The 13336-nt window shown below is 38.4% G+C and overlaps 1 protein-coding gene across 10 annotated transcripts in view; it reads left to right on the top strand.

The window, feature by feature from the left end:
- The window catches only part of camk2d2 (calcium/calmodulin-dependent protein kinase (CaM kinase) II delta 2), a 44989-nt gene that overhangs the window by 23061 nt on the left and 8592 nt on the right, over window positions 1-13336 (top strand). For 3 of the 10 annotated variants that reach the window (XM_005741182.1, XM_005741181.1, XM_005741183.1), the window contains 16 exons: window positions 582-636; window positions 1729-1794; window positions 2324-2396; window positions 3954-4056; window positions 4649-4732; window positions 4957-5051; window positions 5428-5550; window positions 5749-5832; window positions 6095-6137; window positions 8397-8437; window positions 9865-9924; window positions 11328-11372; window positions 11649-11697; window positions 12166-12264; window positions 12597-12617; window positions 12997-13072. In XM_005741182.1, the coding sequence (XP_005741239.1) occupies window positions 582-636; window positions 1729-1794; window positions 2324-2396; window positions 3954-4056; window positions 4649-4732; window positions 4957-5051; window positions 5428-5550; window positions 5749-5832; window positions 6095-6137; window positions 8397-8437; window positions 9865-9924; window positions 11328-11372; window positions 11649-11697; window positions 12166-12264; window positions 12597-12617; window positions 12997-13072 (1117 nt within the window). The remainder of the gene's footprint in view (window positions 1-581; window positions 637-1728; window positions 1795-2323; window positions 2397-3953; window positions 4057-4648; window positions 4733-4956; window positions 5052-5427; window positions 5551-5748; window positions 5833-6094; window positions 6138-8396; window positions 8438-9864; window positions 9925-11327; window positions 11373-11648; window positions 11698-12165; window positions 12265-12596; window positions 12618-12996; window positions 13073-13336) is intronic. The other 7 variants (XM_005741184.1, XM_005741185.2, XM_005741186.2 and 4 more) reach the window with 7 other exon arrangements.

Here is a 13336-nt window from a genome sequence, read left to right on the forward strand (position 1 = left end):
AGTGCAACTCTGCTTCCTGGTCCCAACTCTGGATAGTCACGACTTAGGGGGTTTAATAAATTTGGCCAGATTTCTAGAAATGAGAGCTGCTCCATCCAAAGTGGGATGGATGCCGTCTCTCCTACCAAGAACAGGTTTCCTGCCAGCAATTTAAGGAGAACATGTGGTCCCAACTACAGAGTCTGACATTGTTTTGGCAAAGTTGCACATGATTCAATATTAGTTCTAGTAACCTTCAATTGACGTAACTGGGTGTCATAATTGCCGTGATGTGAATTATAATTTTACTGAATTTATTTTTAGTATTGTAAAGATTTTCATAGACATATAGCTACTTCCAAAATAATTTAGGTTTTATTATGGGAAAGCGAGATTTCATCAAACGACAGCCATCACTATTGACAGCTTTACTATGAAAACTTAGAAGTCATCTATTATTAGTAACATGTTCTGAGATGTTTTAAGTGTTATATTGTAACTTTGTTGACACCGCTGCACACTGCTGGTCTGTTTCTGTTGGCTGATTTTTCTTTTCTCTGTCACACTTTTCTCTCCTTTTTTTTATTTGCGCTCCTCCACAGTAAGACTCCATGACAGCATATCAGAAGAGGGTTTCCACTATCTGGTGTTTGATCTGTGAGTAACACTCATTCACACATTCTGTCAATTCTCTTCACCATACCAATTTTTATATACTATCTCTTATTAATGTTAACACCCTGTATAGAAGAAGCTCAGTTTTTACTCTGAAAGCCATGACCACTGGAGGAGAAAAAAATTCAGGGTTAAACACATTCAAACAAGATATCTGTAAATACCCAATTATATTAGAGTCCACTATGTTAAAGAATTATTATGGCAATTATTATGGCACCCTTTTGTTAGAATGCTAATAGTCAGTTACTGTAATTTGGTGAGTTACTTGCAAACATTTTTTTTCTTATTTTCGTTTGGAACGTTCCACATTCCAGTATAGCATTGTTCAGCTGTCTGTGAAGGTTCTCAGTCATCCAGGTCATCGTAGTCAAAGGAGCTTTCAAAGAAAAGCGTCTGGACTTCTTTAAGTTGCTTGAAGATGTTTCACCTCTCATCTGAGAAGCTTCTTCAGAAGCTTCTCAGATTGTTCAGCTGCTTGTTAATGCAAAGGTCTGAAAGATGATTCAAGTGGCTTTCAACATGGCACAGTTATTGATCTTAGAATTTCAGAAACTGCTGAGATCTTGCCACAAAACCATCTATTGGGTTTACAGAGAATGGTCCGAAAAAGAGAAGCTATCCCTTGAGCAGCATCAGCAAGGCCCCCCGAGTATCAACTGATATAAATGCGAAACCCAGCTAAGTATCTTTGCTAAACAATTTATCCATTTATGACCACAATGTGTCCATCCTCTGATGGCTGCTTCCAACAGGATAACACACCCTGTTAATATAATCTCAAACTCGTTTCTTGAACTTGACAATGAAGGGCGTTCACTGTCACCAGGTCCAGTAAAACACCACTGGTATTTGGTGGAATGGGATATTCACATGATGATTGTACAGCTGACAGAATTAAGGCAGCACTGATGGCAAAAAGGGGTACAGAGTCGATACTACCGAGGTGTAATAGTTGAAGTTGCCAGTGATTTTTGTAATTGAGTCCATAGAAAAAATGACAAGTCTGTTTCAGTTTTCATGACAGCCAGAATCATGAATACACTAAATAATGATCTCATTCTCTCTTCCCAGGGTGACAGGAGGAGAGTTGTTTGAAGATATAGTAGCCCGGGAGTACTACAGTGAGGCTGATGCCAGGTAACACATACACACACACGCTGCTGAGCAAAGCAGCCATTATGCATCTCTGTCTGTTACCCGAGAGAACAACTGTGTGTGCCTATATGTGTGTTTGTGTGTCTCACATATGGTTGTCTCAGAGGTGTGATATAGTTACCTTGTCTCAGGGATCTCGGAGTTATTTATAAAGATGATTAATGACATAAAGCCTGCAATATTAATCATACACAACCTACCTAACACTGCCAGCTTTATGCTGAAAAGCTGCATCTCGAGGGAGAAAGAAAGGGGTGTGTGTGTGTATATCTATGTCTTTATGTTATGCATGTCTTTAACTTTAACTTTTTGCAGAAATAAGTTCCCATCATGAGGCTTATTATCACATAAAAAGTTTGATGACGAGAACAGTGTTATGAATTAGGTTATTCTTCTCTTCTCGGTTATTTTCCCTAGTATCCTCTTTTAAAATATATTTTTTCTTGATTTTTTTCCCCCTCTCTCTCCTTTTAATTTGATCCATCTCATTCCTCCACTTTCCCACCCTCAGCCACTGCATACAGCAGATCCTGGAGAGTGTCCATCACTGCCACGTTAATGGAATCGTTCACAGGGACCTGAAGGTTTGTATGACCACAGACATTGCTGCAACCTTGTTGACCAAACAGACAGACAAAAAGTCCTGACTTGGTAGCAACAGAGAGAAAATTCCATTTTGTCCTTTACATATTTTTGTTTTGCTCCTTTTATGTTTTGTTTTATAAAATAAATAAATTAAATTCTCCATTATCAACCTTCTTAATTATTACATTGTTCATTCTTTCTTTTGAAGGCAATAAAAGTAATAAAAGGCAATATATTGCAAATATTTGATTCGAGCCTACCAGATTCCGACACTTCTTCTTGCCTGCTTGTCTTCTTCTATGTTAAGTTAGTATGCGTGGCTAGTACCCCCCTGCCTGCTCGTGTAGAGAATGAGGAACCTCTTCTAATACCTCTAATATGTTGAAGACAGATTGAAAGTATGTTGACGTTATCATGGCAGTAATTTTGTGAGATGTATGACTGTGTAATGTAATGCAGTGCTGGTTAAAAATAGAGGCAATCACAAGACAGACACTCAGAAATGATCCCCATTCGCATAGTTATGTAAAAAATTATGTTGAGATGTGAAAAAATTTTTTAAGGTCATGACTATTCCAGTGGTAGCCCGTATTCTCACAACTTGCCATTAGCATTTTGATGTTAAGCAAAGAGGCAGGAGAATGCTAAAAAAAGCTGTTTTCAATGTGACTAAATGGATTGTGAGCTTGTGACTGCAAAAACACCCCAGAAAGAATAACCAAGTTTGAGATTTCCATTCTGTGACTAGGATTTCCTTTGCTGAAGCAATTTCAGGTTTTTACATGCTTCAAAATTAGGATGATTTATTCATCGTTATGTTAATCGTTATGTAGCTGTGTCTAGTTGTCAGTTACTGTCTATGTCCTGTTGAGTCATACGTCTGCCATAAAGTGACTGCTCACAGGCTGCCTGTGTTTTGAGTCTCTAAATGTTAGAAAATGCATTATTCATTAGAGCACACTGTCTAACTGGCCTTAGGTTAGCAAAGACCTTTCTGCACCTGCGCCTTTGTTAGTGCGTATGTGTTTAAATGTGTGTGCATATATGTGCATGCTGTTGGCTTTCATAAATTTATGATGGTGCTAAATTGTCTTAGTGTGCAGTGTGTGTCATTATACATATGTGGCTGAGAGTCACTTGTTTTTACACCCACGTCTCCTGTTCCACCACAGCTGCCCCCTGTATCCTTCTCCCTGCAGTGTGCACTTTGTTCCTGCTCATGGATTCTAATAGTAGAGTGTTTTTTTAATTTACACATCACCTCTACTCCCTTTGAATCCATGAGGCTGGGGGAGCAAGTCCACAGCTCCAGTGTGAAACATGTCCGTGGTCACGTAGAGATCTGGTCCCGTGCACATTTTTGTTCTCTGTCATTGATGTGGCAGAAAGGGAGTTGCCTCAGACACTGATTTAAGAGCAGCTTAGTGTCACTGACCTCTAATGGCTTTGATTGGGATTGCTATGGCTAATCTGATCTTAGATCTGTGTCTGTGGGCAGCTTGTTCCCAGAGCGTGTGACCTCTCACCTCTAACCTGTTTGACTCCGCCCCCCCCAGCCTGAGAACCTTCTATTGGCCAGTAAGCTGAAGGGGGCGGCGGTCAAGTTGGCTGACTTTGGGCTGGCTATCGAGGTACAGGGGGACCAGCAGGCATGGTTTGGTGAGTATTCATCCATCCATTTTCCAACTTGAAATAGCTGATTGGTCAAGCAAGCAATCAGTAATGATAAATAATATTAAGTCAGCCATATAGATGTTTGACAATGTTAGGGAAGTTTTGGGGCAATACTAATAAAGGGGGATTTAGTGTTAATCTGTTGAGAATCTCTTTAATCTCGACAAGTAGGGGCACATACACCAATCAGTTTAAATGTCCCATAGAAACCTTTCGTAGGCTTCTTTTTGTTCATGAACTGGACAGCATCCTGGCCAAAGCACAACGTGATAATAGATTTCATGTGACATATTGGAGTTATTCAGTTTTCCAAAGAACACTGTCATCAAAATATTTGGCAGGAATAAAGAGTTTCACACGAACCACCCTAAATCCACAGAGGGTACATGGCAGCCAAAGCCTTGACTCCTTGTGAATAAAAATGTTACAACAGATGTCTCTTAGCAGAGTCTCTTATTCAAAATAAGAAAAAGTGAAATTTCAAAAATCAGCATAAGACAACACTCATTGTCTCACAGTCATTTTACGGCCTGCACCAACCTGCCTTTCCAAATATCCTTTCATATTACTCCTCCAGGTTTTGCAGGCACCCCAGGCTACTTATCTCCAGAAGTTCTGAGGAAAGACCCATATGGGAAACCAGTGGACATGTGGGCCTGTGGTAAATAACATTCAAATTGTCTCACTGTAGCTGCTTGGATCTAATACTGGGTCCAAAGACATCTGTTTTTTTTTTTTTTACAAGGACTGAAACTTTAAGTTGTTCTGAGTGTTTTGTGGAGTGCTAAATAAAGAAACCTCATGTTGTTTTTTAAAATAAACAAATAGTATCTGAGTATAAAGATCTAAAATGCATGGGTTTGTGTGCATGTCACTTTGTTCTAGGTGTTATTTTGTACATCCTGCTGGTTGGCTACCCTCCCTTCTGGGATGAGGATCAACATCGCCTCTATCAACAAATCAAGGCTGGGGCCTATGATGTAAGCATATATACATCATCCAAAACTGAAAAAACTAAATGGTAAATAAAGTCAGACAAAACAAAAAGTGACATTTTATTTTAGTTAATTTGCACATAGGATCATTTCATCATCTGGCCATCTGCTCAGTTTTCCTGTAGCATCATTGGGAGCTCAGGACACAGCCACTGTGATTTTTGAATTGGTATAGGCCTTTAAAGATTTTTCTCTCCACTAATATAACATCTGAAACCTGAAATTGAAAATTGGATAATAATTCTGATGTTATCTCCTCTCTTCCTGGCTTGCTACAAATACAGAATCCTCAGAGCTCTGTAGTTTTGTATTTGTATATATGCTGTATATATGACACACTTTTTTTTTTTTTTTTTTACAGTTCCCATCACCGGAGTGGGACACTGTAACTCCTGAGGCCAAAGATCTAATTAACAAGATGCTAACCATCAACCCCAGTAAACGCATCACTGCTGCAGAGGCCCTAAAACACCCCTGGATCTGCGTATGTGGCAAACACACTCCCAGATGTTGGAATATTTGCACAAACACACACACACACACACAGATGCACACAGAAATTTAAAAAAAAAGCATGAACACACACAAAAGGTGACAGTTGCACTGCCCACAAAATCGCAGCCATACATTCTTCTCACCCATTGTTTCCATTCCTTCAAATCCTCTCATCTTCTCCCTGCAGCAACGGTCCACTGTCGCTTCCATGATGCACAGGCAGGAGACTGTGGAATGCCTGAAGAAATTCAATGCCAGGAGGAAACTCAAGGTGAGACTTCTGGCAGTCCTTCATGCTTCTGTTTATATAGAACAATCCATCCAGCCATTTTTTCCTCTCCTTTTCTGTTTTCCTTGCTCAAGACTTCTCACTATAACTTAAAATGATTGCTTGTTCTGTAAAGCCTTCGAGTTGTCCTTTTGCTATGCTGCTCTTTCTTGCTACAACCTTTTAATCAATCTTTCTTTCTTTCTCTTCCTTCCTTTCGCCCATCATCATTTCCTTCTTCTTTCCTTCTTTTCTGTCAATGCAGGGAGCAATATTGACCACTTTGCTAGTCACAAGAAACTTCTCAGGTATGTCTTTCTCAGCATGGTGTCCAAAACCTGGTTTTCCCAAACATATTATGTTAAAAATTACAAGCATTTGTCCTAAAAAACAAAAAAAGAAGAAGGAAAAAACAAAACTGGAAGCTAAAAAGGCGTTACAGCTGTTAAAGAGATCTTTAAAAAAGTGGGAATTTATGAACTTATCCATCAGTGTAATACCTGCAGTAGAGGATGCGGACATGAGTACTGGCAAATTAAAACTATTATGGATGAGATTAACAAATCACTGAGGTGATATAAAGCTATTATACTGCTTTTTTTAATAAGCTAGTAAAGTTTGATTAAAAACAGTAATGAGCAGAACCTGCCTCAACTTTAAAACTTTAAGGGTTTAAAGGGTTAGATTCAATCTAAGGCATTAAAACACCAAATTCACACATTAGTATATATTAACCAGTGAAGACAGTGGTAGACCAACGAATCAAGAGGTAGATACATAGAGTATAAATGGTTGTAACCAGCCTTGTCTACAGCAGGATATTGGTGATGGTATCGGACGTACTAGGGGAATAAACTATGAATGTTGTAGGTAGTACACTGACTATGGATAACTATTTCAAGCCCACTTAAACTAACCTGAACTATTAAACCTTAATAACTGATAATAATTTGGTTAAGTACTCTCTGAAAAGTGAATCTTCTGCTGCTTACACCATAAAAAGGTAAAATATGGAGAAACTCTAAGTTTTAAAATGAAATAAAATTGAATTTTAGAAGACTTTAAAAAAAGAAACTAGGCATAAGAATGCCATTGCTAAACACGAGTCATTTATATTTTTCAAGCTGTTTTTCTACCATTCTCTCTCTATTTTGACGCCAAACTTTTTTTTTTTAATATACATTTCTTTTGACCTATCTCATATTCTTCATGCTCTTATTAGACTACTTTTGCTTTTCATTCTACAGTGAAATGCATTTGTTCATTTGTGTCTCTTTTTATTTATCAGTTTCTTCCTTTTTCAATTTTCTTTCCTTTTTTGTTTGAATTGTGGTAACCATTTGAGGTAAGGATTTTTGGAATGACAGTGAAATGTATGAGGTTGAGCCCAACCAATAAGCATTGGCATTTAGGTCTTATTTTTCATTTAGAGTCATGTTTCCAAAAATGTTGGGACACTGTGTAAAATGCAAATAACATTTTTTTTATATATATAACTGACAGTAGTGTAAAGATGTATAAAATGTTAAAGGTGAAAAATGTTGTGTTTTAGAGAAACGCATCCAGATCACATTGTTTTCAGGAAAGTTCTTGCTTATTTCAGAAAGACAGCATCTATTACAACACCTTCCACTTGCTTAGCTGAGCTGCCTGCACTCCTGACATGTTATCCACTGAAAACCTCTGGCATATAATCACATAAGAATTCAACACAAGAAGCCAGAAACTGATGAGAAGCTGAACTCATACATTAAGCAACAAATAGGAAAACATTTCACCTTCAAAGCTACATAACGTCTCACTCCTCCTCAGTTCCCAACTGACATCAAATTCCAAATAAGCATATGCTTGTAATAAATGAAAAGCAATTTAAAAAAAATTGTCAAATTGCCTTGGTATTATTTTCAGTTACATGTGTAGTCTAAATGATTTGTTGATAATTTAATTCTGGTTGTATTTTCTGTTTATACTGTGCCCCTACATTTTTGGAAATAGTGTGGAATAGCCAATCGCGCATGCATGAAAGTATGACATTTGGCATTTTAAAGTGTACTACAGAATCTCATCCTTGCATAAGTGCTAATTTACAATCTCAGAGAAATTTAGAGAAAGATGCAGCATGGATTATTGTAATGCAGTTTAGTGTTAAGTTTCTATGTAACATCGGAAAATAAAGTTAAGGAATAGTGGTGGGAGCATATGCGTAGGTGCAAATATACAAGTGCATGGGTATGTGGGCAAATGTCGACTTAGGAATGTTGTGTGTGAGCCTGTTGGAGATAGTTGGTTAGATTAACCTTTTCATCACCTGCTATATATACACCCAATTAACCACCCACCCTTCAGCCCTGACATGTGAGTAAGTATGTAGTAGGATAACAGCCTTGCAGAAGTTATGTTATTTGGAGCTTCAGTTGGATTGCATTATGGATCTTGCAGTTGGATCTTGCACCTGGAGTTTGGAGATAAGCACAAATTGATATGCTTGCTGCATGTTTGTGTAGCCTCTGGCACAGGACTCTCTTGAACCTCATACTGAAATGTTGTCTCTGTCTTTCCTTCTACAGCAGCTAAGACTTTGCTCAACAAGAAGCCAGATGGCGTTAAGGTGAGCTGCTTTGCACAATGAAGAAAATGCTTTGTTTCTTGCATTATTTTTGTTGGAATGTTTAGTGTCTGAGAAGCCATATTGATTATTATTACTACTGTTATTATGCATTTTGCACTTAACAACATTATCATTCAGGGACAGTCACTCAAAGATGTGGGAAATGGGTATTATTTTCTTAGCTTTCCTAGTTTTCTTAGCTTGTTCGTAGCTTATGTTTCTGGTCTCATCATCCTCTTTTTAAATTATTGATCTTTTTAGTTTTTGTATTTATTGAATTTACCTAAACTCATGTTTTCCATAGTCATTTATAGTGTTTCTTTAGAGTAACATGATGCTCTAGCATACGTGGTTTATCAGTGTGCTTGGTATCAGAGCACATTAGGCCAAAGGTCAATAACAGTCTCCCTTGTTGTATCATGTGATCTAAGGCCGTATGTCTTGGACACAAAAAGCACAAAAAGGAGCACAGCTGTCAACTGATCACCACCTAGGAGTGAGCCAGATCAGATGGTGAGGAAGGTTCTCAGACAGACCTGGAAAAACCCAAACGACTAGTGAGGGTGAACTGGGAACATCTGGTTGAAAGCCCCTGTGTGTAGTGCGTTTAAATCTGGAAGGATTCCTCTTGCTTCCCAGAGAGTCTGGAGACACAGAGTCCGAATGAGCCTTGTTAAAGATTGGAGGCGGAGTGTAAGACAGCGGGGTGGTTTCCATTTTCAAAATGAGGGACCGGAAATTGTTCTCCAGTTATTGGGGTATCACACTGCCCAGTCTCCTGGAGAAAGTCTATAACAGGGTGCTGAACAGGAGGCTCCGGCTGATTGCTGATTCCATTCTTCACCTTTGCAAAACTTTCAAGAAGGATCATGGGAGTTTGACCATCTTGCGTACATGGGATATTTTGGAATGTATATGTACATTGTGGAAACTTTGAAAAGGTTTACAACCAGGCCATCTGGTATTTGTATGAACAAAGGATGCGCTGTCCCCGCATTCTTCACATAAAGTCAAGAATGTTCTCAGCTTTTGTTGGGCTCTAGGGTTGCCCCCTGGCTCCAGTCCTGTTTTTGATTTTCACGAATAGGATTTCAAGGCACACAATCACAAGCATTTGCTCTGGGAATCTCTAAATCTGTTTGCTCTGTTGGCTTCATCAGAGTGTGACCTTTAGGACACATTAGAGTTTGTTTGTTTTTTTTTCCAGCTGCCTCTGATGTCTCACATGTCATTATGTTAAATCCTTTTTTTTTTTATCATCTCCATAATTTAGTTTTGCATGGTAACATATAATAGGAACTGAAATTAGAGCTTTCAAACAGAAGAGTTGGGATGATCACTTTGGTCTGTAGCCGGTGTGAGAGAGTGTGTGTGTCTGAGAAGTGTGTATGTGTCATGTCCCTCCCCTCTACACTGCCCCCCTGCAGGTCAACAACAAAGCCAACACAGTGACCAGTCCTAAAGACACTGGCCCTGCCCCTGCACTGGTATACACACACATTCTCATCTACACTCACAGCTTCTTTCACAAAACTTCTATATGTACCTGCCTCACATCCTGTGGAGGAGGTTCAGGTTCACCCTTTCCACATTGTAAGATCATATTCTTTTTGATCTCAACCTTTTGATAAGAAGATTTCAACTTTTAAAAAAGACATGTAAGGATATTGTAGTAACGTGGGGTGAAATACATGTCTAGCACCAATAATAGACTATCCCTGAATGAAATAGTGCATATAGACCTTTGTAACTGTGCAGCATGTCCCAGCTCCAGATTTTTTCATCAAGCTATCTATGAAAGATATTTATAATTCAGATTGATGTATTTATGAATTCATTCATCTGAATTAGCAGTGCATGCATGGGATATATACCGCTTGGCCAGTTTGGATTTGCTGAATTTATGCACCGTTAATGTTGGGTTAAAGCAAGTTAAGTCTTTATGTACACACGCGCACACACACACGTTTGGATTAGGCTCTAATGAACATGAAGTTCTGTGGTTAGGGTAACCTCTACCTCAACCCCCCCACTTCTTGTGTTCTTGTATTTCTTAAGAAACTCTTCTTCTTTTCTTGCTCTTTTCATTTGTACCATGCACGAAGTCCTTTCATGTCATTGTACTGTACATCTGTTAGATTTGCAATTAAAAGTAAAATTGCTGACAGTAATCCACATGTGCATTTTGTAGGATTTGTTACTGGCATAGTTTGTCTGTGCATGACTGTAAGGATTGCGAGGATAGTTGTTCTTTGGGCATGGTGTCTGCTGTCTACGTCAGGCCACATGACTGCCTCTATGCATGATGTCAAAGACTTTCTGTCCTCCCATTTGCTGTCAAGTTGATTACGCATGAACACATGCACATGACATCTGTCTTTCCTCTCTTTCTCACTCCATCATCACACACACACGCCCACCCCCAACACAAAAACACACATACACACTCACACAAGGCCGCTGATGTTATAATCTTATGTAATCTGGGTGAGTGATTAGAAAGACTGAGCTGGTCACCAGGATCAATTCTACAAAACCCCAGACATCTGATTACCAAGTGAGGGCACTGGCTAGGGCTGCTGAGAGAAAATCAGATGCAAAAAAGACCACACAATACAGAAAGAGTGGAAAGAATGAGAAATACAATAAACAAGAAGTTGACGCACACATTTGAATTTGGTCTCAGATACATTGTGATGAATAGATTTACAGATAGACAAAGTTAAAGATTGTAATGAGTAATTGATGTAAGTGGTCGGCCATCTTCTTGACCGTCAGTTTTAGAAAATACACAAAATACATTTTCTTCAGAGGTATCTGCCCAATCATAACTTTTCTTGCATTGTTGAAGTATTTGCTCCCACAAGTGCCTATTATATGTTTTTCTTAGGAACCACAGACAACTGTGATACACAACCCTGTGGATGGAAACAAGGTATAACATAAACAAAGTTCACTTTCACTGATGGCTACATTTAATATTAAGTCTGTTTGCTCCTGTACTATAGACTTTCTTAGTAAGAGCTAACAGGAATGTTTTCCAATTTACCAACAAGAATAAAGCAAATTTGCTCATAAATCAGAGTTTATGAGACCATTTAGCTTTTAAAACTCTCCATTTAAGACTTAATTGTATTACAAATGCATGTTGCATGATATCATTAAAGAAGCATGTATTATGTGTCCATAATCTTTTTGTCATTTTTGTCAGGAGTCAATTGAGAGTGCCAACACCACCATTGAAGATGAAGATGTGAAAGGTAGTAAAAACTGTATGGTTTACAGACTTGCAGATCTCTGCTACACTGGTAATGTTAGTCAGTCCTCATGATTTCCAGTCAGACTGGTCACTCCCATCTGTGTTTTTCTACATCCTGCTTTGTTACGCAGTTAACAGCAGGTTAACTACTCCTGCTCCCATTTAGCTTTTAACTCTTGCAAAATGGAAATTGTTCTGTTCTTTCGTTGTCTTCTCCTCCAACTGCATCCATGTACTCCTAGGTTAATACAAAAATGGGAACACATGCTGCTTTTGTGCCCACCATTTTATGTTTTTATTATTAAATGTTTCCACTCAGCATTTTTTTTACTCTCCTTTTATGTGTTTTTGTTGAGAAAATCTTTTTTTCGCTATGTCTCTCACCATACATGATTATCTTTGTTACGTCTTCCGCCCTTTATACACACTGGACACCCAATCATTCAATCATTCAATCATCCCATCTCAGCCCTTCGTCTGGGCAGCTTAGTGAGTGGTATCTTGAGTTCTAAGAGCCGTTCCTCACAGATGTCTGACTCAAGACAGACTCCCAACTCCTCAATTCAGAGTAAGTCCTCCACAATGGGGAAGATGCCCTATTTTGCTTACCCAGTCATCCCTGTGAGGTAGTGTTCCTTATACGTAAAGTGTCTCAAATGCCATGCTCGTGATGTTCAGATCATATCCTTTTCTTAGACCACTGGGTGTTTGCAGTAGTCTGTGATTTAAGAAAGTTACTCCTCAGTGACTATCCCTTCTTCAATAAAATGAAACCTCTGTTTATGACCCTATTTGCTCCTTTCGTCTGAAGGTGAAGGACTTCTTACAGTTTTTTAAAAAAAATATTATTTAACATGTCTGTTGTTTCACAAATTGAGTAATTTTTTCAATATCCCCCAGCCTGCACCAATAACAATAAAGGTAACTGTCAATATTACTTAGTTTAAATCGCTTTTACAGCAAATACTTGCATCTGACATTGGTTTGTCTTGATTCATTTGAGCTTTGTTGGGTGAAATATATTGTCATCCTGCATTTTTCCTGCCTGATATCACTATTAGTCATGGGAGGCTTTCTTCCAGCTTTTTTTTTTGGACTCAGACATGAATGATCAAAAATGTTGTGAAATCCTTTCTTGAGCGCCTTCCATTTCTAATAACCTTAAAATCCTGCAAATCCGTAGAGTAGAACTCATCTGAAGCTGATTTGTAGCTGCACTCTGAACATTTGCCTGAAATATAGTAACAACACATTTATTATGCCAGTTTAGCTGATGATTTTCTGTGATCTTGTGTTTTAGCTCGAAAACAAGAAATCATCAAAGTTACTGAGCAGTTAATTGAATCTATCAACAATGGAGACTTTGAGGCCTACGCGTAAGTTCCCTTCTGTTCACGTTTTCCCAGTAACATAACTATAATGTGTATATAATGTGGCCTAATAAACACAGACTCTCTTCTCGCATTTAAGTCACAGCTCAAAACACATCTGTTCAAACTGGCTTATTCGCTTTAGTGCTGATTTTATCTGTTGTCAAGTTCTGCTTTGCAATTTTAACTTATTGTATGTATTCTATGACTATTGCTTCTTTTATTAATTTTGTTCTTTTGTAAGGTGACCTTGGGTTTTTGAAAGGCGCA

The sequence above is a fragment of the Pundamilia nyererei genome, unplaced genomic scaffold (assembly GCF_000239375.1).
Source record: "Pundamilia nyererei isolate P.nyererei 1_Seehausen unplaced genomic scaffold, PunNye1.0 scaffold00107, whole genome shotgun sequence".
NCBI lineage: Eukaryota > Metazoa > Chordata > Actinopteri > Cichliformes > Cichlidae > Pundamilia > Pundamilia nyererei.